The 26,088-nt window shown below is 47.2% G+C and overlaps 2 protein-coding genes across 8 annotated transcripts in view; one reads left to right on the top strand and one right to left on the bottom strand.

The window, feature by feature from the left end:
• The window catches only part of LOC135822519 (dymeclin-like), a 34,919-nt gene extending 33,963 nt beyond the window's left edge, over positions 1 to 956 (top strand). For both annotated transcript variants that reach the window (XM_065335315.1, XM_065335306.1), the window contains exon 20: positions 531 to 956. In XM_065335315.1, coding sequence (XP_065191387.1) covers positions 531 to 680 — 150 coding nt within the window. In that variant the 3' untranslated portion in view covers positions 681 to 956. The remainder of the gene's footprint in view (positions 1 to 530) is intronic.
• LOC135822479 (recombining binding protein suppressor of hairless-like) lies at positions 788 to 22,555 on the bottom strand. 6 transcript variants are annotated; one of them, XM_065335256.1, is made up of 15 exons: positions 22,408 to 22,555; positions 20,069 to 20,471; positions 14,985 to 15,243; positions 14,220 to 14,255; positions 13,408 to 13,503; positions 12,436 to 12,820; positions 12,104 to 12,175; positions 8,471 to 8,524; positions 7,583 to 7,631; positions 7,001 to 7,141; positions 6,348 to 6,460; positions 3,802 to 3,942; positions 3,466 to 3,538; positions 2,061 to 2,247; positions 788 to 1,474 (listed from the first exon to the last, which is right to left on the bottom strand). In XM_065335256.1, exons 1-15 carry the CDS (start codon positions 22,489 to 22,491, stop codon positions 1,033 to 1,035), a joined length of 2,535 nt encoding a protein of 844 aa, XP_065191328.1. In that variant the 5' UTR covers positions 22,492 to 22,555; the 3' UTR covers positions 788 to 1,032. The 6 variants fall into 6 exon arrangements, with proteins under 6 accessions (XP_065191328.1, XP_065191343.1, XP_065191335.1 ...); XM_065335271.1 differs by having other exon boundaries at positions 7,001 to 7,138; XM_065335263.1 differs by having other exon boundaries at positions 14,985 to 15,240.
• Positions 22,556 to 26,088: the final 3,533 nt, after the last annotated feature.

Raw genomic sequence — 26,088 nt, 5'->3', positions numbered from 1 at the left:
AGATCACTCAACCATGGTGCGTGCGTGCATGTGTGTGTGTTCGTATGTTTCATCATGCCACCATTAACGTTATTCTGTCCTAGAATTGACCGCCATCCCTCCCTCTATATTGTCCCGGTAAGGCGACCAAACAAATGAGATCCTGCGCACACACGCACACCAAAATCTAGCCAAAGTCGATATTGTGCACACACTGGTTATGTGAATTGATCTACAACTCCTACTCGTACAGCTAGTCTTCTAGTCTTCTTTTGGTAACTAGTGCCGCTCCTCTGTGCTTGAGCTTATGTGTAAGGCCTTTTCTTGCGCATAACAGCAGCAGCCAATGGAGCTGACGTAGCTCTCTAGGTTATGCTGGTAGGATTGGGCCCAAGCGGATCCTGGAGATTTCCCGCTGATATTAAATGATTTAATTTCGCTGGAAGTATTAAAAGTCATTCCCTTGAACTTCTGACGATTTATAGAAGACTTATTAGAAGTGATTCTTTTTTTTTCTCTCACTGCCGCCTCCTCCGCCGGTCTTGTTACAGAGGTTTCCTGAGCTACGCTACCAGTATGTAGAGGAAGAGCATTCAGTGGAGTTCTTCATCCCCTACATCTGGTCTCTGGTGCAGGCCAGTCCCATTATTCATCTCAAGCGCGACGCCATTAGCAGTAGCAGTGGCAGTGCCACTTCTTGAACGCGGCTGCATATTTTTACCATTTTTACCTTGGTTTTATCCCTCCCCATCATCTCCCCCTTTTAACTGAACATTCCATTCCAACAACAATTTCACCCCCATCTTGCTTTATATTCAACGTTATTTTTTCACATATAATGTGTAGAGAATGTACACCAGGTTTCTTTGCTGCTATCGCTCCTTAGAATAGGAAATTTAGAAAGATATGAGAAAAAGTAGTTGTTTCCTGTCTTTTGTGGACATCTTGTAAGAAAGGAGAATGTTATGGGTATAGAACTGCTCAGGTGGTCTTTTATTGGTCATTTCCCAGGATTGACCTGGGTGTGTGTGGAGTGTGAGAAGCTAGAACTCATTAGGTAATATAATGGAGGGGCCTAGTTGGTGGTGCTGCAGCCATTGTGCTGTTACCCAGAGCTGCTATATCCAGTGCTGCTGGTAGCCCCACGCCACCAGCATGATGACGATGATGCTGCTGGCGGTGATGCTGCTGGTGGTGATCCTGTAACATATACTCTGGCTGGAGTGGCGCTGCTGCTGGTGGTGGCTGTGGTGCTTGTCGATACTGCATGCTGAGGAGATTGGACGAGGGCGGTGGCGGCGGTGCCAGACCAGCAGCAGCACCACCGGCAGTGTTGGGCATTGGCGGTGGATAGGTGTACTCGCGTGCCGTGTCGTACACCACACCGTCCTCTCGTACAATCACCAGTGGCACCTTGAGGCACTCGTTCATGTTTGGATAGTTTGGGTCCAGTGCACACGGATCTGGCACGACAGCCAGGATGCACTCACTGCAGCTGTATAGCGATGATCAACAAAGCACAGGGAGAGAGAAAATATAGGTACAGTGCAGCGCTGAACCACCATGGCAAACAGGAATTGGTCTTAGGGGCTGTCTGGGGTTACTGACTGTTTTTGCGAAGCTAAAAGTTTTAGTATAATGATGCAATGTGCACCGTACACATATTAACAGACGTACCCTGAACCTGTGGTGGACAAAGCCCTATTTGATCCTGTACAAACTAGTGCAAAGAAAGACACGAGATAATTATGTTGACACCCTGTATAAATGTCGTAAATCACTGGTGCAAGGAGCATTGGATCTTAAAAAAATGACGTCGGTACAGCAGGGACAGCAGGTACAGCAGGGTATGCGCGAGTTGCACACTCCGGTGGGTTATGTACTCTTACATATACGAGGGTTCCATGCGAGTGCTAATTTACCCCGTTCGCCGATACTGGCCCTGCATGAAACTGCAAGGTGCAAGCCAACTCCCTGCTCTGCTTTCTATGTACATTACTGTACGGACACCATTGCATGGACAACACTCAAGTGTGTATCTAATGTAAGGATAGCACTCGTTATGATAATATCCGCCATACCGGTAGAAAGTGTCCACCATGAGATCGGCAAACCACACGGTCATGTTGTCGTGGAAATCTTCACCGATCAGTTCGACATACTGCTGAGAGTTGCAGCCAGTCATGTTCATAGACAGTACACGCGGTACAGGTGTCACAGGGTCAGAGACTGGACCCATGGCTTCGTGGAAGGTGTAGCGCATCACATCTGCACCACGGCGAAAGTAGTACAAAACGTACAAGCAATTAACAATTTCACAAGGCATTCGTTTTTGAACCAGACTGTACTACAGCTGTACAAGGGTTTGCAAAAAAACACTGACAATGATCAAGTTTGCCTTTCCAAGGCCAATTTTCTAATCTCTGAATGACCTTGAGAGGATCCAAGTTCAAAAGCGAAGCACTTCCAGACCCTGGCTTTCAAGTTTCGATGACATGTCTGAATGATGCCGGGTAGTATGGTAAAGTACCATTTAGCAGTGCATGCATCGGTTCAACACCGTAGTTCTACGTACAGTCGACCTACCCTTATAACGATAACCTCTATAACGATATTACCCTTATAACGATATTTTTCTGCCAAACCAAATCACTCCATTGACTTGTGTATACAACGCCTTACCTCTAGAACAATATTGCTATAACGATATTACCATTTAGTAGTGCATGCATCGGTTCAACACCGTAGTTCAACGTACATGTATCTGCCCAGGAGTCGCTTCACAGGAAAAAGTTCCAGAGTGGGTAGATCAACAGTACTTTTTGGTACATGACTCAGTAAGAACTCTACACACACCATACACAGTGTGCAGTAACGTTACATATACCATTGTATACATGGTTGTCACTAACTGTTAGTGTAGCTGAGAGACCGGCCAGGGGCAGATCCAGGAGGTGCGACGGGTGCTTCTAATAACTTGACAATTGAGCACCCAGCTCAGGCTTTCGTGACCAGTGTACTGGATCTGGTTTTGGCACTGAGCACTGAGCTGTCTGAAGTAGTACTTCCTGGCCCTTGTGTACCGGTATTCAGTATAGGGTCTGGTCTGTTGCTCTGTGAACAGTCAGTTAGACTCGAGACTGGTCGACCGCGTGACTGCGAGAAGTCATTACAGAGCGAGAATGGTATGTGATGGTGTAACAATGATCTATACAATCTGGTACACAACCCAAGGGCGTCCAGGCCTCTTTTCCATGATGGGCAAACTAAGCAGATTCGGAGAAGCCTTGCTTCAATCAACATTTGCCATTGCATTTTCAGCACCCCTCGGCCTCCGGTTAGAGTCGACCTGGTGACTGAACACAATCGGAGTGTAAGTATGCACCGTGTACCGGCAGTGTGTACCGGCAGTGTGTACCGGCAGTGTGTACAGTACAGCCTGTGTGCAGTACAGACAGTGTGTGATAGTTACACGCAGCAACTCACCAGTACTGATAATTGTCCAGCATGCTCCATCGTTGATTGAGTCACGACTGTCATCATCTTGATATTTGGTCGCCTGCAGAAATGTGGCGAAAAAGAAACAGGTCACATACAGCGGACGTTCAGTCGACATGCGAGTTGAGGTGGACTTTAGGAATAGCACGTAGGAGAAATAGCAAGCAACTCTTGTTATGAGTGGAAGGTGACACAAACTTGCAGCAAGGAATATTCAATATTCGGGAAAACCGTATTTTACAAAATAAAAGTTGCACTGGAGTATAAGCTGCATGTGGGGTGTGGGGTGTGGGGCCACAGGAGCCACAGTTCTCTTTTTCTTACCTTGAACTGGATAATGCGGTCCTGTGACAAGCACAGGTACATGCGGTTGGTGTCCTTCATGTAGAATGCAACCTTGTGCAGCTGAGACACCGGATCATCTGCGTCGACCAGCGCCACCTGTTTGTCCACCTTGCGGATTACCTGATCACGGCAACGAGCAGTGGACAACAAAGAGCGAGTGCATTGCACGTGCAGTCAGATCTCGCTTATCCGGTCCTCGTTTATCCGGATCCCTCGCCATCCGGAAAAAATCGCTGGTTACCGATGTGCAGCATATGTTATGCATACAACATAACGGGACCTCGCAATCCGCATACCGGTGCATGATTTTGTGTACAAACTGGTTAAAATGTGTACAAAAAGCTTCGTCGTATCCGGCTGCATGTGGCTAGCAGAAGCTAGAACCAGGGAGTTGTACAAGCAAATGAGGTCCTTGACGTGCTGGGTGCATGCAGACAGCACTCAGTTGCATGCAGTTGTCATTTTTCTCGCTTGTTTTACATACTGTGCACGCTAGCTGTACTGCATAGGACCCGTCTAGTCTACATGTACATGTATGGACGATGTCACTGCTTTACTGCTTTTTGACATGCCACATGCCACGTATGTGTGTTCAGTTATCCGGTTCCCTCGCCTATCCGGATATTTTTGTGGAAAACAGATGTGTGCGGTTAAGCGAGGTCTGACTGTACCATGGTTGCTGTGCCAGGTGACCTTTGTGCTAGATGAGACATAACTCCATGGTAATGCCATGGTGACTGCTTGGTAACTGCTGAAGTATTTTAATTTTAAATAGAAGCTAGTGCATGGAATGGTGTTGGGAGCTGAGCGAACAAGTTGGGATGTCACCCAAGCACAACCACACAGAGACCGCAGTGCATGACAAAGTAAGATGATGAGCCTAACCCAAGGTTCTTCGGGCTTAGATAGTATTATGAATAGGGATGTAGCAGAGTGGCAATGAATGGCAAGTACGGGTAGATGGTGACAACAAGGCCCGTGCTGGCCATGGCTGCACATCCAAGCAACATCAGGCGTGTACGCAGGGGGGAGGGGGGGGGGGTTCCCGTTGCCCGGAAACCCCCCAAATGTTCCAAACGAGCAACGTTTTGGGGCATTTTTGGTAGGGCCCACGATCGATCTGGCAAGAATGCAAAACTTCAACAGATCGCAACTCAGTCAAATCTCGCTCAAATCCAACGATCCGAATATCCAGGTAGAATAGAAAACTCTCAGCTGTCCGTTGAAACAATTTTCGACGCGCTGCGAGCAATGTCTCTTGAGATAAATCATTCGCAAGTTGAGCCGCGATCTTCCATTTTGAAAAGTGCGCAGTGCGACTGGAGTATCCAGAATTTGGGACTTTTCGTCGCGCTGACTTGCTCAATTTTGCAGGGGCTTCACTTGTGATATTTTCAAGAGAACACAGCCAAACAATCGAAACTCTTGTACTAGTATCACTCTGCGATCAAGAAAAACGAAATCGCTGGAGCAGAACGCGTTTGGGCTTTTGGCCAGGACACAGTACAGTCATGTACATATCCAGCGCTATAGCTATTTATAGCGGTAGAGTGCAGCGACGGTGCGAAAAGATGCCCCAAAGTTTGGGGCATTTTTTCGCACCGTCGAGTTTGGGGCATTTTTTCGCACCGTCGCTGCACTCTACCGCTATAAATATCCAAAGCGCTGGATATGTACATGACTGTACTGTGTCTTGGAGTATCATGGTCGACCTCATTCTCTCCCTGGTACCTTTCCACTTCCAGGAAGCCCAAGATAATGAAGATTGAGTGAGTAACTGTAGTTATGATCCAAAGAACACGAAAAATGCATAATTTTGAAAATTTCCTAGGGCTCTTTAGAAAGGGTTAGAACGAGTCATTGTTTGCGATTCGGTTGGAAACCCCCCTAGAGGTGACCCTGCGTACGCGCCTGAACATTGGTACACGGGTAGTGGACTACACAGTTTTGATAACAGGGGCATCGGAAGGTATTCTTCATCGGAAGGTATTCTTCATCGGAAGGTATTCTTCATTGGTGTAACTATGAAAAGGTGGGGGTCCAGCTCATTATCGGTGCGGCTTTGAGCGCACCTGCCGCACCGGTTCCGACTCCCCTGGGTAAGGCTATACCAGTTAGTGCCCTAACCAGTCTTGGTAACGCTATACCAGTCATAGTGCACTAACCAGTCTTGGTAACGCTATACCAGCAGGGTTCTAGCCAAAGGGGGGTAGGGGGGCGCAGCGCCCCCCTACTCCTTTGGCGCGCCCCCTGTGAAAAAGTGCCCCCCCCCCCTCCCCTACTCATTTTCCGATTTTTGTGTTTTTTCACGCCATTTAACGAAAATACAGTCGATAGTCACTACTACAGGGTTCATAAAGGCACATTTGTGAGGGGTGAAGTCGGGGTTCACCCTGCATGTCGCATTTTGCATGGCAAGACAATTTTGGACAATGGAAAAAATGGGTCATGGGGTAATTTTTCCCATGCCCGCCCCCCTACTATATTGACCTGGCTAGAACCCTGACCAGTCATAGTGCACTAACCAGTCTTGGTAACGCTATACCAGTCTTGGTGCAGACCAGCTTCACTGTGTGCCCATAGTGAATGAAACCCTCGCACGTCGTGAACTCCTCATCTTCCTTCTCATCGTCCGGCACTAAGAAGAGCGACACAAACACAGAACGCACAATAGTGATGCCAAGGACACAGAGCAATGGGAATGAGCCGCCTGCGTGCATAATACACTAAGTATGTAGTGGCAAACTAGTGGAGAAACCTACCTAGGACTGAGATGTTATTGACTGAATACTTGGAATGTTGGATTGCAGGACAATGAAGGTTACCATGACAACCAATAATGTCATTGCACGGTAAGAGAAATTGCTGCGATCGAGTACATCGAGTACAACTAAGATAATTGAATTTTACTGTACACGTTGATTCTCTTCTGTTGTTACCGTACGAGTCCGAGTTCCATGGCTATTCAGCTATTCAGCAATTCAGCCAATCATCACACAGCAATGATCATAGTGGTCTGATGATCATGCAACAGTGACCGAATAGCCATGAAACTCAACAGTTACAACAGAAATTTAGACCGCTTGTTCCAGTGCAAGCTTGTGTCATTCGGCTCTGTCCTTGTGGTATCGAGCACTTTTGCAAGTATTTAGCAACTTAGCGTGTGGATTCGACTTACGCAGATGGATGGTGAAGGCACCCCATTCGTTGCTGCTGGCTTCAAAGTGGCTGCGCGGAACGTGCAGATAGCGGGTACTGACGGTCTGAGAGCGCAGGCGATTGAACAGTGCAATGGTCGTGCCTGATGCAATGCACACTGCTGACAACATAGCAGGCACAGGAGTAGAGGAACAGGCAGCGCACAAAAACAAAAACAAAACAAAACAAAAAACAGGTTTCTATTGAGTCTTCCTGCACAGTACTAGTGACACATTATATCGGTTTAGATTTGCTCGAGTGCTAGCAGTCGTGCTTACAAGTAGCATAGGTAACATCATCTAGTCCAGAAGAATCCCTGCTGTCAACTACAACTACCATGTGTCACATAGCTCTACAGACACAACGCTCTACACGGACACAATCACCATGGCTCTACAGGCACACAATCAGCAGAGTTCTCTGACACACACACCAACATGCCCCCATTCCGTTCAGCCCAAGTGGACCATACACTGGAGCATGCCACTGTAAATCAACAGCCAGTGAAGTACACAGGATGCAACATAAATGTCACGGGCACCACACTATGTACTCGGCTTACACTCCGCATTCTTGACAGACTGCTTCTTCTTAGATGGTTTTGAGATGACCTGACACAGCGGCACACAGCGGCACACACCGGCACACATCGGGACACAGCGGAAGAACACGTACAGAACGCCATTACACCACAACTAGTACGGTCCACTGCGGATACCGTGAAATGAGAAGAAAACTAACCCCGTGATGAAATGTGCCACTTCCAATGCTTGGCACATATTCCTATTGAGAGCAGATTCAGTCTTCGAGAGCAGTCTTGGCAACCACTTGCTGGGAGCACTGGTTTGCTGGGCTTCAGGTTGGCTTGGGGTAATAGCAGCTTTATTCCAGTTGAGCTTGAAGAGGTCAAACTAAACTAGGCTTCAGAGCTTTTATACCCTGGCAACCAACTATGAGCCAGTCCACTCAACTGCACTGTGATAGCACCTCTTGGCCAATCACACTGTGTCATACACTGTTCACACCAGACCAGTGTTCACACCAGACCACCAGACCAGTGTCCACACCAGGCTGTTACTGGTTTACATCACACGGCTGGGTGTACTGGTTTACATCACACCTGGGCGTACTGGTTCACTTAGTACTCCTCACATTGGACTATTGGATTGGGATCATGGGCTGCTGCTGCTGCTGCCTAAGAGTGTATGTGTGTGCATGTGTGCAGGTGTTCGCACCTGCTGGTGACAGGTACAAGAGTGGTGCTAAAGGTAAAGGAGTGGAGGGACCACCGTAGTCTCACTGACACTCACTCCACACACATTCACTATAACGAATGGTAGAGTTGTGTTAAACATCATGCCCAGACATTGTGAAATATGATTTAGAGGGTTTGCCCCGATTTACCCTCCAGAGCTCAGTTGGTCACACTGACCATCACCCTGCCTATTACCTTTATTCGGTTCGAGTAGAAAGATCCTAAGTCGTGGCCGTCTCCATAGATCAACTGCAATGACAGAGAGAACGTGTGTGCATGCATAAACAGAAACACACAATCACGTGTTTGTGTGTATGTGTGCGAGAGAAGAGAGAAAGAGAGAGGGAAAATGAGAGAGAGAGACAGGGAAAATGAGAGAGAGGGAAAATGAGAGAGAGAGGGAAAATGAGAGAGAGAGGGAGAGAGAAAAAGGATAAGGAGAGAGCACACAGTTATGAGTACAGTGACTCAGTACACACATGTCATGACCCTGTATAGATAGTAGTACAAGTACTTCAGTACATGTACTCACTACTACTGCGCTTCGCTCCTGCTAGCTGCTGACCTCGTTTGGTTGCTAGTCCCCGCCGTCCCGGTCGGTACAGCACAGAAACTGTCCAAACTGTGGCGTGGACCATTTACGGTACGAGACCGCCTCACGGATGTTGTGCACCGCATCCAAACTTTGTCCGGTCCTCATGGATGCTTCCAGGTGGTTCACATGTGAATCGTCTAAAGCGCTGCCACGTTCGTCCTGAACGCTTGGCCACCATCCCTGAGATGGCGGAACAAGAAACGTCTACTGAGTCGGTGGAAGATCTACCGTCTTGCTACGCCGCTCCAGCATGTCGTGAGTGGGGCACTCCTGCCACATCCAGCGCAATGGCCATTGGCTCCAGTGCTCAACAACCTGACTCGCCATCATATGCTCCCGTTGTGACCGATAGCCTGTATCAGGATGAAGTCGACGATAGTGTTGAGTCGTTCCCTGAGACTCGTCCCATGCCAGCCAATCACCAGCCATTGCCGCCTGTTGCTCATGCTCCAGCCAATCACCTGTCCGCTGCCTGCTGCTCATGCACCAGCCAATCACCAGCCATTGCCGCCTGCTGCTCATGCACCAGCCAATCACCAGCCATTGCCGCCTGCTGCTCATGCACCAGCCAATCACCAGCCATTGCCGCATGCTGCTCATGCATCAGCCAATCACCAGCCATTGCTGCCTGCTGCTCATGCACCAGCCAAACCTTACCGTAACCGTCGACCACTGGGTCACCCCGTCAATTTCATCTGGGGTACATGCCTTTGACCTCTGACAACCAACGGCTGGTAGTCATGTCAGCACCCATCCGTATATGGTAATAAGTGTCTGTCTCATCATCAGTTTGCTGACCAAGTCTACCATCTTCTACTGCCTCTTCTGCTGTCATCTTCTATTGCGTCTACTGTCTAAGTACCGTCTCCCCACACTCGGCCTGCCTGGAGTAGTGCATTCTCCCCACACTCGGCCTGCCCAGAGTAGTGCCATGCATTCTCCCCACACTCGGCCTGCCTGGAGTAGTGCCATGTGTTCGACCAGTCACATGGGTGCCTCTACTACACTTTCTCATCCATGTTCGGCATTAGTGCACACTATTCTTTCCTTTCCATTTGATTGCGATAAGTCAACCTCTCGCTGTCGCCCTTCAACGCAAAAACAAATACGGTTTGCGTTAAATTCGGCTGGAGGCCAAGTTCTCTGCATCCGTCGGGACGCCACCACCCTCTGTGGATCACATAAGGCCTAGGCCGTGTGACTATTCATTACCACAGAGCTATCATCTATAGTCTCTGTTGCCGGTCCGCTGTTCTGCTGTTCCGCTTTGTTGTTTCCATTTACCTTTGGCGTTAGCTTCCACTTCAATACTTTACTCCTTGCTGACTTTAGCACAGCTCACTGGTCCTAGCTCCTAACGCCCGGCCTCTACTCTTTCCCTTACGCGGGATTCACAGAAGCTTTTTTGCGATGCGACACACGATACGACTGCCGCGAAACCGGGAAATCCCCAAATCGCAGCCATCTCGCACCCCACGTAACTGCCGCAACTGGGCCATCGCAGAAGTTGAGCTTGGCTCAACTTTTGCGATGCGACAAGCGATTTGGCGTACGATTTTGACCTTTTCTACAGCAAAGTTGTACAAAGGTTCAAGAGTTGCCTACAAATTTGTACAAGTTGTACCAAACCGCGCGAATACCATGGTGGCATACCCAAATCAGCAAGATGTTGTCGCATCGCTGACTTCTTCTGTGAATGGTGCTTCGCGAGTTCGCATCGCACGCATCCGTCGCAGATCACGTCGCATCGCGTGTCGCATCGCAAAAAGGCTTCTGTGAATCCCACTTAACTCTCCTTTCGCTATATTAGAGCTTGTTTCCTTTTAGTTAGTCGGCTTCAGAGCGAGTTTGACTAGACTTAGTCCTTCAGAGCGAGTTTGACTAGACTTAGTCCTTCAGAGCGAGTTTGACTAGACTTAGTCCTTCAGAGCGAGTTTGACTAGACTTAGTGAGTGCTACATCTTTCCTCACTATTTCCATCATTCTTTGGACCTGAACTGAATCCGCAACTGACTCCCCCTGAGAGCCTACGAGGTGAGCGATCATCTTTTATGTTCATCCTAAAGGACCAATAATATTTACAGTATAAATACTCCACGGCTGGAATTCCTGAGTTTCGTGTCTAGCGCTTCTACTTGTTGTCATGTATTCTGTTTCTCCCTGGCAGGTTTTACCTGTAGGTTTTCGTGAGCAGTGTTTCTGATAAGTCTTTTCCTTTGTCCCTTTTCACTTCCCTTTCATCAGTCTCATCCACCCTTCCAGGAAACTCCCTTGATAAGAATCCATTTACTTTTGGAGAATCCTTCAAATAAAGGCTAATGAATGAATGAAGCGAGTAACGGTAACGGTTGCCCGACAGGTTGCCCAACACCAAGGTTTTAATTAAGAACGTTTTGACAGTTTGGATAACCTAACTTTGAACTTGTCTATAGCACATTCAACAGTCAGCAGCAGCATTTGCAGGAATTACAAAATCAACGTAGAAAGAACAGTAGCATATCGTTCCGCGCACAAAACCACATGTGCTTACCCAATGCTGTACATGTGCTGTTGTGAAAGTTGCTGGTTCTGCCGGCGGACTGAGAGAAGTCATTTTGCTAACGGATAAGTACGTGCTTATAATACTGATGATGCACAGCGGATCATAAATGCACATGGCCCTTCATGGGCGCAGAGACCAGTCTTCATGGACTTTCATGTATGCGGATACAGTTCGTATGGGAATTCCCTGCTAGACCTGGGTGAAAAGTGATTCTGATAATATCAATGTCAGTGTGTCAACTGGTGGATTATGTAATAAACTGCCCGGTTTGAACTGAAATTGAGGGATTGTTTTCAATGTTTTGTTCATTTTCTAGCACATGGTTCATCTGTGAACATGTGCTTATAATTATTTGGATCTAAGCGTGGGTGTATTTGTACACGGAAATACGGTACCTCAGAAATCATCACTGTCAGATGGACCAAGAGACCATTCAACTCAGTCAGGCCCATACAATACTCTACTGACCCTTATTTTAGGGAAGCTCCCTTTTAGCAACAATTCCAGGTAACTTGTCATTGACCATCATGCGCCTCCTCCCCCCCCCCCCCCTTCTCCAGACTTGCTCTCTATCCCTCGAGCACTTTGGGTTTTCCCTACCTGCATCTTCTTAGTTCTTACCCCTCCCTCCCTTCCCCAGACTTACATGTATTCTCTATCCCCAGAGCACGTTGTATATCTTAGTTCTTACCCTAGCAGCAAGCTGGAAGTTCTTGCGCTTGTCAGAGTCGGATATGAATAGTGTTTTGGCGACGCTGTAACCCTGCACGAGATCAAGCAATCACGGGACTAGGCAATTATGAAACCATGCAATCATGATTCCTGAATCAGACACTGCACAGTAGTCAGAAGTCAGCTGGTGAGTATCACTGCCTATACAGACCAGGCACTGTGATTCATAAACACACAGGAACCCGCACAGTGAGCACACTCACATCCCGCTCAGGTAACCACAGTTGCACATTAGCCGGTATCGGAATGCAACAGCTAGCTTTCCAGTCTATGGCACACTCTGTATTGTACCTTGTAATTGACGGGCAGCTGTGACATTCCATTTTCACCCTCGTGAATACCCATGAAACACCGCGGATAGCCGGTTTCAGGTGGTGGCGGTGGCGTTTTAGACTTTTCCTGCGACTTGCCGTCAGTGTTGTCATCATCTTGTTTGGAGCTCTTCGGGCTGGCCTTGTCGTCACCATTGGCCGTGTCCGCTGCTGACTCGTCGGCTCCTCCTCCTGCTGCTGCTGCTGCTCCTGCTGCTGTGTTATTTGTCTTGGCATGACTATCAGAGCCTGTTGCTTGAGCAGCTGTAGTGGCTGGTGGTGATGCTAGTCCATTAGTTGAGGAGGGTTGATCTCTGGCCCAGTAATCCCCGGTCATGTATACACACGGTGGTGGGCAAAAGAACCTGAAAGGCACACAGGCGTGCACACACATATGCACACACGCGCGCGTGCATGCACACACACACACATATACACATGCACGCACACATACACACACACACACACACATACACACACACATACACATGCACACACACATACACACACACACACACACACACACACACACACATACACACACACACACACGCACACACATACACTTACACACAGTGTGATACATACACGTCATAGTTCTGCTGCCTGCAACTTTGTATTTACCAACCTCCCCTGCACAATATTGAATGATGGCATCTCGAGAGTCCGAGGTCTCCGAATCTACCACCCTAGACAACTGCTAGCTCATCACCTGATTGGGTGAGATCATGAGATGAGACCCATTAGCTGAGTGGGTGACTTGGTGACTGTGTGAGATGAGACCCATTAGCTGAGTGGGTGACTTGGTGACTGTGTGAGATGAGATTCCCCTTAAATACTCTCTATCACAGGTGTTGTTGCGCTCAGTTGAATTGCCGATTTCCATCAAGTCCACTTTTAAAAATTCTCTTGCACAGCCGGGTATCAAGCACGAAGAACTGATATCACTTACCGCTTCTCATTCCCGTACGACTTCTGCGCCACTTTTGCATGTAGAATAGTCACACAGCAATCCGGTCTGGTCCTCAAGTAATCCTGCATTGCTTCTCTATACAACACAATGAACAGAAGCAACACCATGAACGCCACGAACACAATGAACACAATGAACAGAAGCAACACCATGAACACAATGAACACAATGAACAGAAGCAACACCATGAACACAATGAACAGCAGTAGCACCATGAACAGAATGAACAGAAGCAAGAGTAGCAAAAACAGTCGCAGCAACAAGGGCAGCAGCAGCAGCAGCAGCATGGGAAAAGAGAAAGCCACGATACACCTAGTGATACCTAAGAACATACTGTGTTTTCTCTAATAAGAGCCTGGGGTTCTTATTTTTTCGTTGACCCCGTTACCCGTGCTACTATTGGAGACCGGGCTATTATTTTTTCAATGCTGATATCCTGGATATATCGATGTCACAGTGCCATATTACACCACATAAAACTTATGATTGCAATCATACTACGGGTCTGCACTGCGCTATGTGTTTCAGTACTACAGGACTGAACTCTCTAAATCTAATAGTGACCCACGCTACTATTAGAGACTGCGCCTTTAATTTTTCAATCAACCCGCGCCCTGCACTACTATTAGAGACCTGCGCTATTATTAGAGAAAATACGGTAGATATAAGATTGACCCCAATCAGTCCAATCCATTTGCGAGTCTAATAGCCACAGGTCATACGCTGCAGCAGGACGAGAAAACTGCTCTTCCATTTTGGGGGATAAGCCATGAAGTAGCATCAGCACATACCTTGTTAGCACACACTGTGGACTTCTCCCGCCGTTCCTGTAAACAAAATGGCAGGAAGAGAGAGAGAGAGAGAGAGAGAGAGAGAGAGAGAGAGAGAGAGAGAGAGAGAGAGAGAGAGAGAGAGAGAGAGAGAGAGAGGGAGGGAGAGAGAGAGAGAGAGAGAGAGAGAGAGAGAGAGAGAGAGAGAGAGAGAGAGAGGGAGGGAGGGAGGGAGGGAGGGAGGGAGGGAGGGAGAGAGAGAGAGAGAGAGAGAGAGAGAGAGAGAGAGAGAGAGAGAGAGAGAGAGAGAGAGAGAGAGAGAGAGAGAGAGAGAGAGAGGGAGGGAGAGAGAGTGTGTGTGAGAGAGAGAGAGAGAGAGAGAGAGAGAGAGAGAGAGAGAGAGAGAGAGAGAGAGAGAGAGAGAAGAGAGAGAGAGAGAGAGAGAAGGAGAGAGGGATTTCCAGTCGGGCCGACGCGAGGACAAGAAGATGCAACAGCACAGTGATACCTATTCCACAGGACTATTGTCTACTATTAAGAATGGTATTCTAGAGGACAATTGCCTACTATTACTAATGGTGTGCGGATTGCCGTTATAGGTCATGTAGACATAGGACACTACACACATATTCAGTACAATGCCATCTACTTACAAGTACAACCATACTACTTTCACAAATACATTACATATTGTACATGTACCGTGATTGCGGTGCATGTACGTGATTGGGACACAGTGCAGCATGACAACGGTCTGCTGATGTTTGCAGCGTAACAATAACTTACTGAGCATGCGAAATAAAAGCCTGGTGATGAGAGTCAAGAAACAGGGGAGATGATGGCGATAGTGGTGCTGCGCTACACTGTGCTAAGCCATTGCCCGGCTGCAGCTGCTGGTGATGGGGATGCTGTTGCTGAATGCCTGGTGGCAAGCGTGCACGCTTGGCTGGTGGTGGTGCGGCTGCTGCTGCATCCGACGCCATACTGCCATGATGGTGCGGTGTGTTAGCCAGGATGTCTAGTGGCGCAAGGGCTGCAATGGCTGCTGAAACATATGTACACACGCACAAGAGTGCACCCACGCCACACCCACAACAGCAGCAGCAGCAGCAGCAGCAGCAGCAGCAACAACAACAGCAGCAGCAGCAGCAGCAGCAACAACAGTACAATATATCATTGTGGTCAATGTTCTGCCAACTGCTCCTCTCTCCAAATGTACAATGTAGACCATATATATTTGTGGACCAGGATGGGGCTGTGGCAAGCAACATAAGTCACTGTCTCCCCGTTGCCAGCCTTCACGTTCTTGTTTTGTTGATCCTGTGCAAAGCTGACCTCTACCTGCATGGGCGTAGGAACCGGTCCGGCAGGCCCGGCGGTCGCCGGACCAATAATTTTCGAATTTTTTTAAAACATTTCAACCTTGTTGATTGCTTTTCGACTCTTGTACAGGTACCATGTTTTACATCGACAATGCGGTGTATCGTCAGCATGCATATTCTTATTTCTCATATTATTCTGTAGCATTAAAATATGGCCTTTTAGGCCCAATTTTCAAACAAAATCCCGGGGACGACCCCGGACCCCCCTCTCACAATTTCCCCGCACCAATATTAAACTGCTTCCTACGCCCCTGACCTGTATTTGTACTATCACATTCTATCAGCCAATGTTTAGTCTACCGTGGATGTGAGGTTCATGTTGGGCATGAGCTACCTTTCGGAATCAACTTGCACGGAATAAACACGTCGTTTTTCTCTAGTACATGTCATACGATATACACATGGAATCTGTGCGCGGGGGAGGGGGAGGAGGGGGGGATTTAATTCGGGCAGCATGCAAATTGGCCTAAACTTACTTGGCTGCAACATACAGAATACAGAATCAGGAATTTAACGGGGGGGGGGGGGGGGGTGCATTTATACACTGAAAAAGTCTCACATGCCCTCTACTGCGGCTCTAGACTAGTAGACACTAGTTGTGCAATATCAGATTCTAATAAGTACTACCATGACTACTACTGTCCAAGACTTAGTACAGTCCAGCTCAATGATATCCGGTCGTGTCACTCAAGTTTGCGCCTTGCACCTTTTCGCAGCCCAATGTTCGCAGGTCTGGGGCTGCGCAATGCCCGGCGCGTACTTGAGGGACTCGACTGGATTTCATTGAACAGCACTGTAGTATTGCACAAAATGGAACATCAGTCTTCACACGTACATAGCTATAGAGAGGCTGATCACAAAAAAATATTCAGCTACAAACAGACAACCTGGCCAGCTTGTAGTTGTAGAAGGCATTGTACACTCTACAGTGTTTCGGACAAATGAGTCTCAAGTCGAGTCCCTGGAGTCTGAGTCTCAAGTCGATTATGGTCTAAACTTTAGCGTACTTTAGACTAAAGTACAACAAGTCACCCAAGCGAGACGGGTCGACCAACAAGCATTTCTCATACATAGTCATTCCTGGGAAAGCAAGCGTGTTCGAGCTGCGGAAATCAACTCTGACTCCGGCTCCGGCACTGTGGTGCCGCTACGCGGGTATGCGCGGGGTGGTTACCAAGAGAAACATCACCACGCGGCGTAGATCTACATCGTACATGCGCATGCACACGCACAGTTACACAAACACGTATCGTCACGAACCTTGAATTATTGGTTAGCAGCGGCAATTATCTAGGAGACCTAGGAGATCACCATGAACCACTAAGATCTCAAACACGTCCTCGAGCTGATATTGCGAGGCTCTGGTGCAGTGTTGGTCTCATTCGCTCTGGCTCTTTCCACTTGAATAACCCAAGTAACAAAGTTAGTTCCTGCAGCACTCACTGTCTTGTTTTCCTTGTTTACCCAGTCTGCCTGATACTAGTAGATAAAATAATTATTACAAAGGCCTTGTAGTGGCCAGTGCTGTGAGGAGCAATCAGTGATTCGAGGACTACAACTAGCTGGAGCACTCAGCATCGCTTGCCAGATAGACAAACAGCTGCTTGGCCCATTTCCATTGGCGATTCCGAACTGTTTCCTCTTGCGCTGCCCTACATGACTTGCACAGCGGCGACTCCGGCTCTCTGATTGACGGGTGACGAGACGGACGCAGCTGAACTGGCATCGCATTAGGAACAAAATTCGCACCTCTGTTGCTCTGCACCTGACGAAGCATTGCAGTGGTCGACATGTGCCTTGGTCTGTGCCTGTACTGTGGCTGTGACTGCGAAGCGGACCATTTCGTATGACTGTGTAACGACAGCCCGGACAGGTCACCCGTGCTTGAGACAAGTAGTTGCCAAACCACACGGCACACCTATCAGAATATTTTGTTATGACCAGAAACAGCCACATCAACATACATGACTACTAGTAATCACTCACTGACTGTTAGTGTTACTTTATTGGTCCTCCACGCTCCAGTGCAATTCCCATTCCGTTTTTGCTTTAGTGTAGCCCTGAGGTCGACTCACTTATCTATTTTCTACCCTTCCTCTCTCCGTATTTCTGCCCCCCCCCCCCCTCTCTCTCTCTCATTCCCTCTGTCGTCCACATGTACATGTATCAAAGGAGGCGAAACCACCTGTTTGTGGTTCTACATGTACAACAATGGCTCAAACTCAAAGATGTGATTTGTATCATGGCTGCTATTCTCGACGCATTTTGGTATGGTAGGTGTGTACCAGGAGCTGCATGACGTTATGGATACATGATTGTACTTTCCTTTCTTGTCTTTTTCTACAAAAATTACCATGAAAACCACACACCATTTTGACCGCATCAAGCAGCAAGGCAGCGACGGGACATAATCATGGCATGGCAGGAGCGAGGCCAGGAGAGGCAGGAGCAGCTTCGCCGACCAAGCGCTCCACAGAAACAAAAGGATAGAAAAGTATGCAGGGCCCAGGGGTGATTGCGCCGCAGACAGTATGCGCTAGTATCAGAGAGTCACAATCACATAATTATTGCGTTTTGCTTTGGGGTTCACCGGAGGGGGTTGTTCTGCTTCGGGGTTCAATATTCTTTGTTTTTATACTGGGTTTGCATTGTCTAACGATTTTTGTATTGCAGTTTCATTCATCATGTTTATTGTGCCTGTAAAGGAGGCTCCTCATAGAGAGTCACAGAGCGAATGGAGGAGGGAACAAACTAAGTAAGTAACTAGTTAGACCTTTTTTTCAAGGTTTAGTTCACAGCCTACATGTACATTGCAGTACCATCAAAGGCATCATTCAGATACTCAGTTACTGATTCACGATGATTGGGAGTGTCATTGGCATTGGCCCATGCCATGGCGCATCCCGCGCAACTGCAGTGACTGCCAGGCGGAGTCACAGGCCAGCCAGTGACAGCACTGGCAGAACAGCAATGTGGACAGCATGCTCTGGGTGTTGCGGTTTTCCCACGGCAATTGGCATGGGAAAAAGTGGAAATGTCCAACCCTGGACATGGCCTATGGGGCTGGATCCACGGATTTCGTAAACATGTGACCAAATAGTCCCCACTGTCCCAGGCTGCCACGAAAAGCATGAAGAAAAGGAGCACCATCAAATGACTACCCAATGGTGTGGTGAAGTCGGCCTGCCACAAAACATAATTACAATGATTGTAGACATGTAGTCAGTCATTGATGACACTAGTCCTCTGCGATGTTGACAGGTGTAAACCGAAGTCAGAGAAGCACAATACCGTACAATCATGTACATGACATTGCACACAATCATTATAGTGCTAGGGGACGTCTGACTCTTGAGGCTTCCATAGTATCTACCCTTCTTCCACACACTATTAGCTACAGTATTAATTTAGATTGTGAGCCAATATAGTTATGATGAAGAAAGGAAAAGGACAAAATGTTACGAGTTATGACGAACCGTCCACCAACGTAACCAGATCTTATACAGTCAGCGAGTGCGACAAAATGGCACAAAACTGACAAGGAGTAATGAGACATTCGGCGACCTGACACCTAGCTCCAACACTTCTCCAAGGCGCAAACAAACAAACATTCAAACTTGGAAGGCTCTGGAAGGTTGTTGGTTTGCGCCTTGGAGAAGTGTTGGAGCTAGGTGTCAGGTCGCCGAATGTCTCATTACTCCTTGTCAGTTTTGTGCCATTTTGTCGCACCCGCTGACTGTATAAGATCTGGTTACGTTGGTGGACAGTTTGGCATAACTCGTAACATTTTGTCCTTTTCCTTTCTTCATCATAGTATTAATTTAATACTGCACAAGAGTGGCATAGAACTAGAACTAAAGGATTTCACCTCCACGCTGTAACTATCTGTAACTCACAGGCAGAAAACTTTCTTCAGTTGATTCAAAGGCTCTGCGACAGCACAGTACAGACTGGAATACTTAGTAGTGTACACACACACACACACACACACACACACACACACACACACACACACACACACACACACACACACACACACACACACACACACATTGTGGTCATTGAGAGTCTGTTCTGTACACACACACACATTGTGGTCATTGAGAGTCTGTTCTGTACACACACACACATTGTGGTCATTGAGAGTCTGTTCTGTACACACACACACACACACACACACACACACACGCACACACACACACACACACACACACACACACACATTGTGGTCATTGAGAGTCTGTTCTGTACACACACACACACACACATTGTGGTCATTGAGAGTCTGTTCTGTACACACACACACACACACACACACACACACACACACACATTGTGGTCATTGAGAGTCTGTTCTGTACACACACACACATTGTGGTCATTGAGAGTGTCAGTCTGTTCTCAAATGGCCACATCACAACAATGTTTTACAGTACAATTATTATAGAGATTCGTTGTACTAAATTCTACGCGTAATGGTTTACTCACAGGTGGACGCTGTTGATGCAAGGTCTTCATCGCAGATGATGTCGAACGCTCCTGAACTTGGTGGCATCATTGGCGTATGCGGATGTTGGAAACTGCACATGGCCTCCACGTCACTCTGCATGCTGGCACTCATACTGGCAGCATCTGCACAGCTGGTTGCAGTGATAGCAACGGAGTGGTTAGATGCAGGAGATAGTAGGGTGATGGCACCAGTGTCCGCTGGTCCGCCACTGCTAGCCGCCACGGTCGCTAGGTCGTGCGGAGGATTGAGGCTACTCTGTACAACAGTGGTCGACGAAATAACACCCTGCATAGCCTCGGCTGTTGAACAGAGCTCCTCTAATTCGGCAATGTTCACGTCGCTACTAAACCAATGAGGTATCAGGGGCGTATTGGTTAGGCTCTGTGAGGAAAAACCAACACAAGATCAATCTGCCTTTGCCACCCTGTCAATGATTCCCGAATGTGTGGATGTTTATTCTGATGATTGTTTTCTATAGTCACGTGGTCATTCCAATTGTCATTTGAAGGTGCTAGAAATTAGAATCCGTTCATATACACACCCAGCAGCCCAACCTCTGCAGGCAGAAGCAGAACATAATCACTGCCCAGTTGTATTTGCTCAATTCACACCTTTCCCCACTTCGTAGTGTCACTGTGTGAACCTATACTAGTGACAATAGTGCAATAGTGTGTGTGTTTCGCCTGGCCACGTGCTGTTCTTCGCACCATTTTGCTGGCCCCCGCCTTGCTACTGCTTTCACACCTGGCTGAAGTAGCTTTATTGTCTGCTACCATGAACTGTTTCGTTCATTCTCTATCATCTACCAGAAGTAGTTACTGATGATTTCTGGAGAAAAAAAGTTTCTGTCAAAACGAATCGGTGGTAAGTTTTTTTTTACGTTTCTGTCAAAACGAATCGGGCGCAAGTTAGTTATTTCCTACGTTTTAGTCATGACATTTTTGCGGTCTCTCTGTGCTCAACATTATCATCCACTGACAGTACTCTGTTGTTTTGGTGGTACTGATATGACAATGATGTCCAGTGTAGCTTTGGAACATGGGCAATCAGGACTGAGGCAATCAGGACTGAGGTAATCAGGACTGAGGCAATGCAGGACTGAGGACTCAGGAGGTCTTTCAAATCATTTCAAACACATTACTAGTGTACAGACAAATACAGATACTGTACACACATGCACAAACATGCGCGCCACACCCGCGCACACAAACGCACGTACGTACAGACAGACACACCAACGTACCATTTCTACTTGATTGTCACCGACAAGGCATTTTCTCTCCGGGGAATGGTCCTTTTCCATCATTACAGTCTAGCAGTACAATGTCATGTAACACTGGATCTTGCTACAGTATAGCATAGACAAAGATCTGAGCTACAAAGTACAAACGTAGACGATTCTGCCACCGAAGACTAGGTAGGAAGCACACGCTAAGACTAGGTAGGAAGCACACGCTAATTCAGTCCTCGTTCAGTTTGTACTTGCTACTTGTATGCTCCAACTAACATGTACCGACGGTAGTTGGGTAGCTGATCAAACACCTTTTCCAATCGGACCCTTTTCTTTAGATCTGACATACCAAAGTAAGTTGCAGCAGGTTTTTGTCGAAAGGGCGGCGACATAGCGGCCTGTAACACTATACTAGCGAAGCGCAAAATCGACTTTCTCTTGTCCACTCATAGTCATACGGCATGTTGCAGATGTCAACCACTCAGCCGAGATTTCAACCACTGGCGAGTCTGTTCGGTTATGTCAGTAGTCAGGATATTGTCTGTGACAACTGTCGTATCATCATACACTCATGGACTCATGGAGTCATGATCTTCCAAGCACATGTACTCTCAGAAAATATACGCCTACAACATTCAAACATTCATGCATCTGCAAGTCTTGTTGTCATTGACTATGTGCCTAAGCCAAACTCCCAAAGGCCAGGCAGCTATGATAATGAGCCGGTGATGGCCTGCCAGTTTTCAGGACATTTTTCCCAGGACACTCTGCGAGCTCAAGCAAAGGACAGTCATTAGTCAGTGAGTCAGTGAGTCAGTGAACACTGGACTCAAGCAATGGACAGTCAGGGAACACTGGAGACCGTAGTCGCGTCATCGCATTTGCAGCAGATCACCTGCGGGAGGTTGGCGCATGGCCTGGGAGTGAGAAGACTTGTAGCCTACCTGAAGTAGGCTCGCCTACCTCTCAACGTTCCCACACTGCTTTCACCCCGCATCGGTATCAATACACCTAGCGTCACACGGAAATGCCGTTTGAGCCGGCTAGGCTAGCTAGGTGGACTTCGGAAACACAAGGGAAACTCACCTTTCCTACCACCATTTCGGCCGCCATTGCCAAGTCCGCCAAGTCATCGTCGTTTGTATCGACACCATCAAATAGGAGAGCCATGGTGAACGCTCACGCCTGGACGACCCTCTCCGTTGCAACTGTGTTCCTGTGTTGTTCGACGGCTGGTTTCGTACCTTGGAAAGCCAAAGTATCGAAAAAAACCGTTGCATGGTGGAGCACTAAGTATTGCTCACTGCTCAGCCGTGGTGGTGCATCAACCGGCTTTCCGTTTCGCAGACACCAGTGCATGCTAGTGACAGTCAGTACAGTGTCACCGTTATGATTGATGCTTTAGTTTTGGCATTGACCGGTGTTGGGACACCACGTAGATCTACGTGTACCGGGCCTTCCGCTGAGTGAGTACACTGTACAGCTTCGATTGCACATCTCAAGCGCGACGGTGGAGAAGTAAAACGAGCTTCTGGATGAGTAGGCCAAGCGACAGGTCACACTGTCAGATCAGAGAGTCGGGACTGCATACACACTCGACTCAGACTAGGGAAGGCCGAACAAGACGAGACTCGAGAGCGTACTCGTTCCATTCAAAAAATGTTGACAGCCAGTCGAAAGCGCTAGCCACGAGACAATGGAGGCTGGGGTCGTGTTTCCTCGGCTAAAGAGGTGACAGCTAGCGACAAGTCTACCCGACACTACTCCCAGCAATGAAATAGGTCTGGTTTAGCGTACACAAGGTGCCACCATCATTCCACATTGGCGGAACGTGACTATGTTCTTCAGTTTGAACATGCTGCGTTGTTGCTTTGAAAATTTATATTGAAAGTCGATATCAAAATGACTACGGTGTTCAGCTGTAGCTGTGCAATGTTATCTTGCACTTTTCACTCAAATTTCAGTCTCGCAAAAATGTATGAAAGGCTTACCGGTACATGGACAATCAAGAGTACGCGCGGGAGCTTATTTTACTCTTGCCTCTTGGTACAATGATCATGTGTATGCACTAGATGCACACTACTCACTAGTAGTAATAGTATGGCTATGATCCGGAAGGACCATACCGTAAAAGTCCGTAAATAATAATAAGTACCTGCCCGAAAGAAATACCCCCTTCATTCTTTTGGCTCTGTCTGTTGAAGTCAAGTCAAGCCCGATAAACATACTGCCCGAAATAAGTACCGGTACGATGCGCACAGGCACCCTGTAGCATGTACATCTACATGAAAATGACTTCTCCACTACACACAAGTCAGGTCCGAAAGTTAGTTCGTGCCCGAAAGTCAGTACCCGCCCGAAAGTTAGTACGGGTGTGGTCACTAAATTCGAAAGTAAATACGTACTTATTTACGGACTTTTACGGTAACTGGAAGATACATGACTATGGGCCCTATGGGTAAGCTCACACATAAACAAAAAATGATATTGGGCAGAACCGTTTGACATGCGATGTAAAAAACAAACAAACAACTGAACAACAACAACAACAACAACAACAACAACAACAACAACAACAACAACAACAACAACAACAACAACAACAACAACAACAACAACAACAACAACAACAACAACAACAACAACAACAACAACAACAACAACAACAACAACAACAACAACAACAACAACAACAACAACAACAACAACAACAACAACAACAACAACAACAACAACAACAACAACAACAACAACAACAACAACAACAACAACAACAACAACAACATCAACAGCAACAGCAACAGCAACAGCAACAGCAACAGCAACAGCAACAGCAACAGCAACAGCAACAGCAACAGCAACAGCAACAGCAACAGCAACAGCAACAGCAACAGCAACAGCAACAGCAACAGCAACAGCAACAGCAACAGCAACAGCAACAGCAACAGCAACAGCAACAGCAACAGCAACAGCAACAGCAACAGCAACAGCAACAGCAACAGCAACAGCAACAGCAACAGCAACAGCAACAGCAACAGCAACAGCAACAGCAACAGCAACAGCAACAGCAACAGCAACAGCAACAGCAACAGCAACAGCAACAGCAACAGCAACAGCAACAGCAACAGCAACAGCAACAGCAACAGCAACAGCAACAGCAACAGCAACAGCAACAGCAACAGCAACAGCAACAACAACAACAACAACAACAACAACAACAACCAACAACCAACAACCAACAACAACAACCAACAGCATAACAACACCATCAGCGGAGGTGAAAGGCTGTGTAGCTGTTACTAACTTCAAGTGAGTACATGTAATTAGTTTCACGCATTTCAGCCATCATCAGACAGCGACATTTGGCATTATGAGTACTGTACATGTGCCTCATTTCCCATGTAAATAATCATCACCAAGGTCCATGATGGCATCATGTCTATAATCATCGCCGTCGCGCGATGTATTACTATTAGTATTAGTACTCTTGAGTCTTGTGCTAGGGTTGATTGGTGGCATGTACTGATGTAGTTGTAGAACGTCAGTACCGTTGCTCAGTGTCCTGTAGTGATTATGAGCTGATTGGAAGTACCAACTACCAAGTAGCTGGTGGTGTGGACATTACGTAACTTGTGGTTCCTTGATCTTCCTTTTCTCCCTAAAGTAATCATTGTATCTCCATCCGAGTCTATCTTGGTGTAATACATGACTATTGTACTTGTATTTGATTGGTTAGTAACGTTATACATAAACTAGTAGAATCCTACCTTTCAGACACTCTAGTGACTAGTACAGTAGTAGTGTAGCCTGGACGTGTTTTGCAGTGGTGAAGTGCGGGAGCAACGATTCACTACATGTACTGTAGTGGAGTCATTGCAGGCTTTGCAGCGCTAGCGCTAGCGGTGAATAACAGTGCAAGTGCAGTACCACCAAGACTGTGAGAATAACAAGGATGCAGTTTACAGGGTTTTTTTTTTTTTTTTTTACAAAGACCACTTAAATGCCAAACATGAGATGCAGCTAGGTTATGGGCCGTTACCATGGTTACACGCCCGATTGGTTGAGAGACTAACCTCCTCTCCCCTGACTCACTTGTGAGGTCTGCATTCGCCACTAATAAGGTGAACAGGCATAGTGGTGGCCTGCGGATGCGAAGGCTAGTTTGTGTGTTTCTGAACATTCAAGCGATGCCGACGCGGATATCCCGCGAATATTATTATTATTACCAAGACTGGAATAGAGAAGAAGTAGCGACGATGAGCTCAGGAGGAGCGAAACAGCTGTCTGGAGGGTCATTCTCAATCTACATGTATATGTACCGGAATTGTCCTCGCTGTGGTGATGGTAACGTGAGTGCAGAGTTTGGATCGGCCAAGAGCGCAATGTGGTGGTGTGGTGTATAAGACTGCACTGGAGTAATTATAATTATAATAATAATATAATAATATTCGCGGGATCCGCGTTAGCATCGCTTGAATGTTCAGAAACACACAAGCTATACTTCGCTTCCGCAGGCCACCACAATGCCTTTATACATTAAGGTGGCAGTCTGGGTTCAGAGGGTCAAAAAACAAAGTTTCGATTTTCTGTATTTTTTCACTGGCAGCGTCTTGTGTATGGTCCAAAGGGTTTATCCTGAAAATTTGAGCGTAATCGGGTGCTTCCTTCCGGAGATATAGCCGCGCAAAGTCTGCACAATTGTTTTTGAAATACTGAAATATCAGCAAATTTCTACAAAATTTAGGTTTGCACACTATTCCGATTTTT

This window comes from Sycon ciliatum, chromosome 1, assembly GCF_964019385.1.
Source record: "Sycon ciliatum chromosome 1, ocSycCili1.1, whole genome shotgun sequence".
Lineage (NCBI taxonomy): Eukaryota > Metazoa > Porifera > Calcarea > Leucosolenida > Sycettidae > Sycon > Sycon ciliatum.
This window is presented reverse-complemented; position numbering and strand designations above follow the sequence as displayed.

Excerpts from the sequence above, each read along its gene's own strand:
- LOC135822479 (XM_065335256.1), bottom strand. The coding sequence starts at position 22,491 with ATGGCTCTCCTATTTGATGGTGTCGATACAAACGACGATGACTTGGCG. Across the intron at positions 20,472-22,407 it reads CCGAAATGGTGGTAGGAAAG|AGCCTAACCAATACGCCCCT; the intron begins GTGAGTTTCCCT and ends TTTTCCTCACAG. Across the intron at positions 12,176-12,435 it reads AGCTGCCCGTCAATTACAAG|GGTTACAGCGTCGCCAAAAC; the intron begins GTACAATACAGA and ends GATCTCGTGCAG.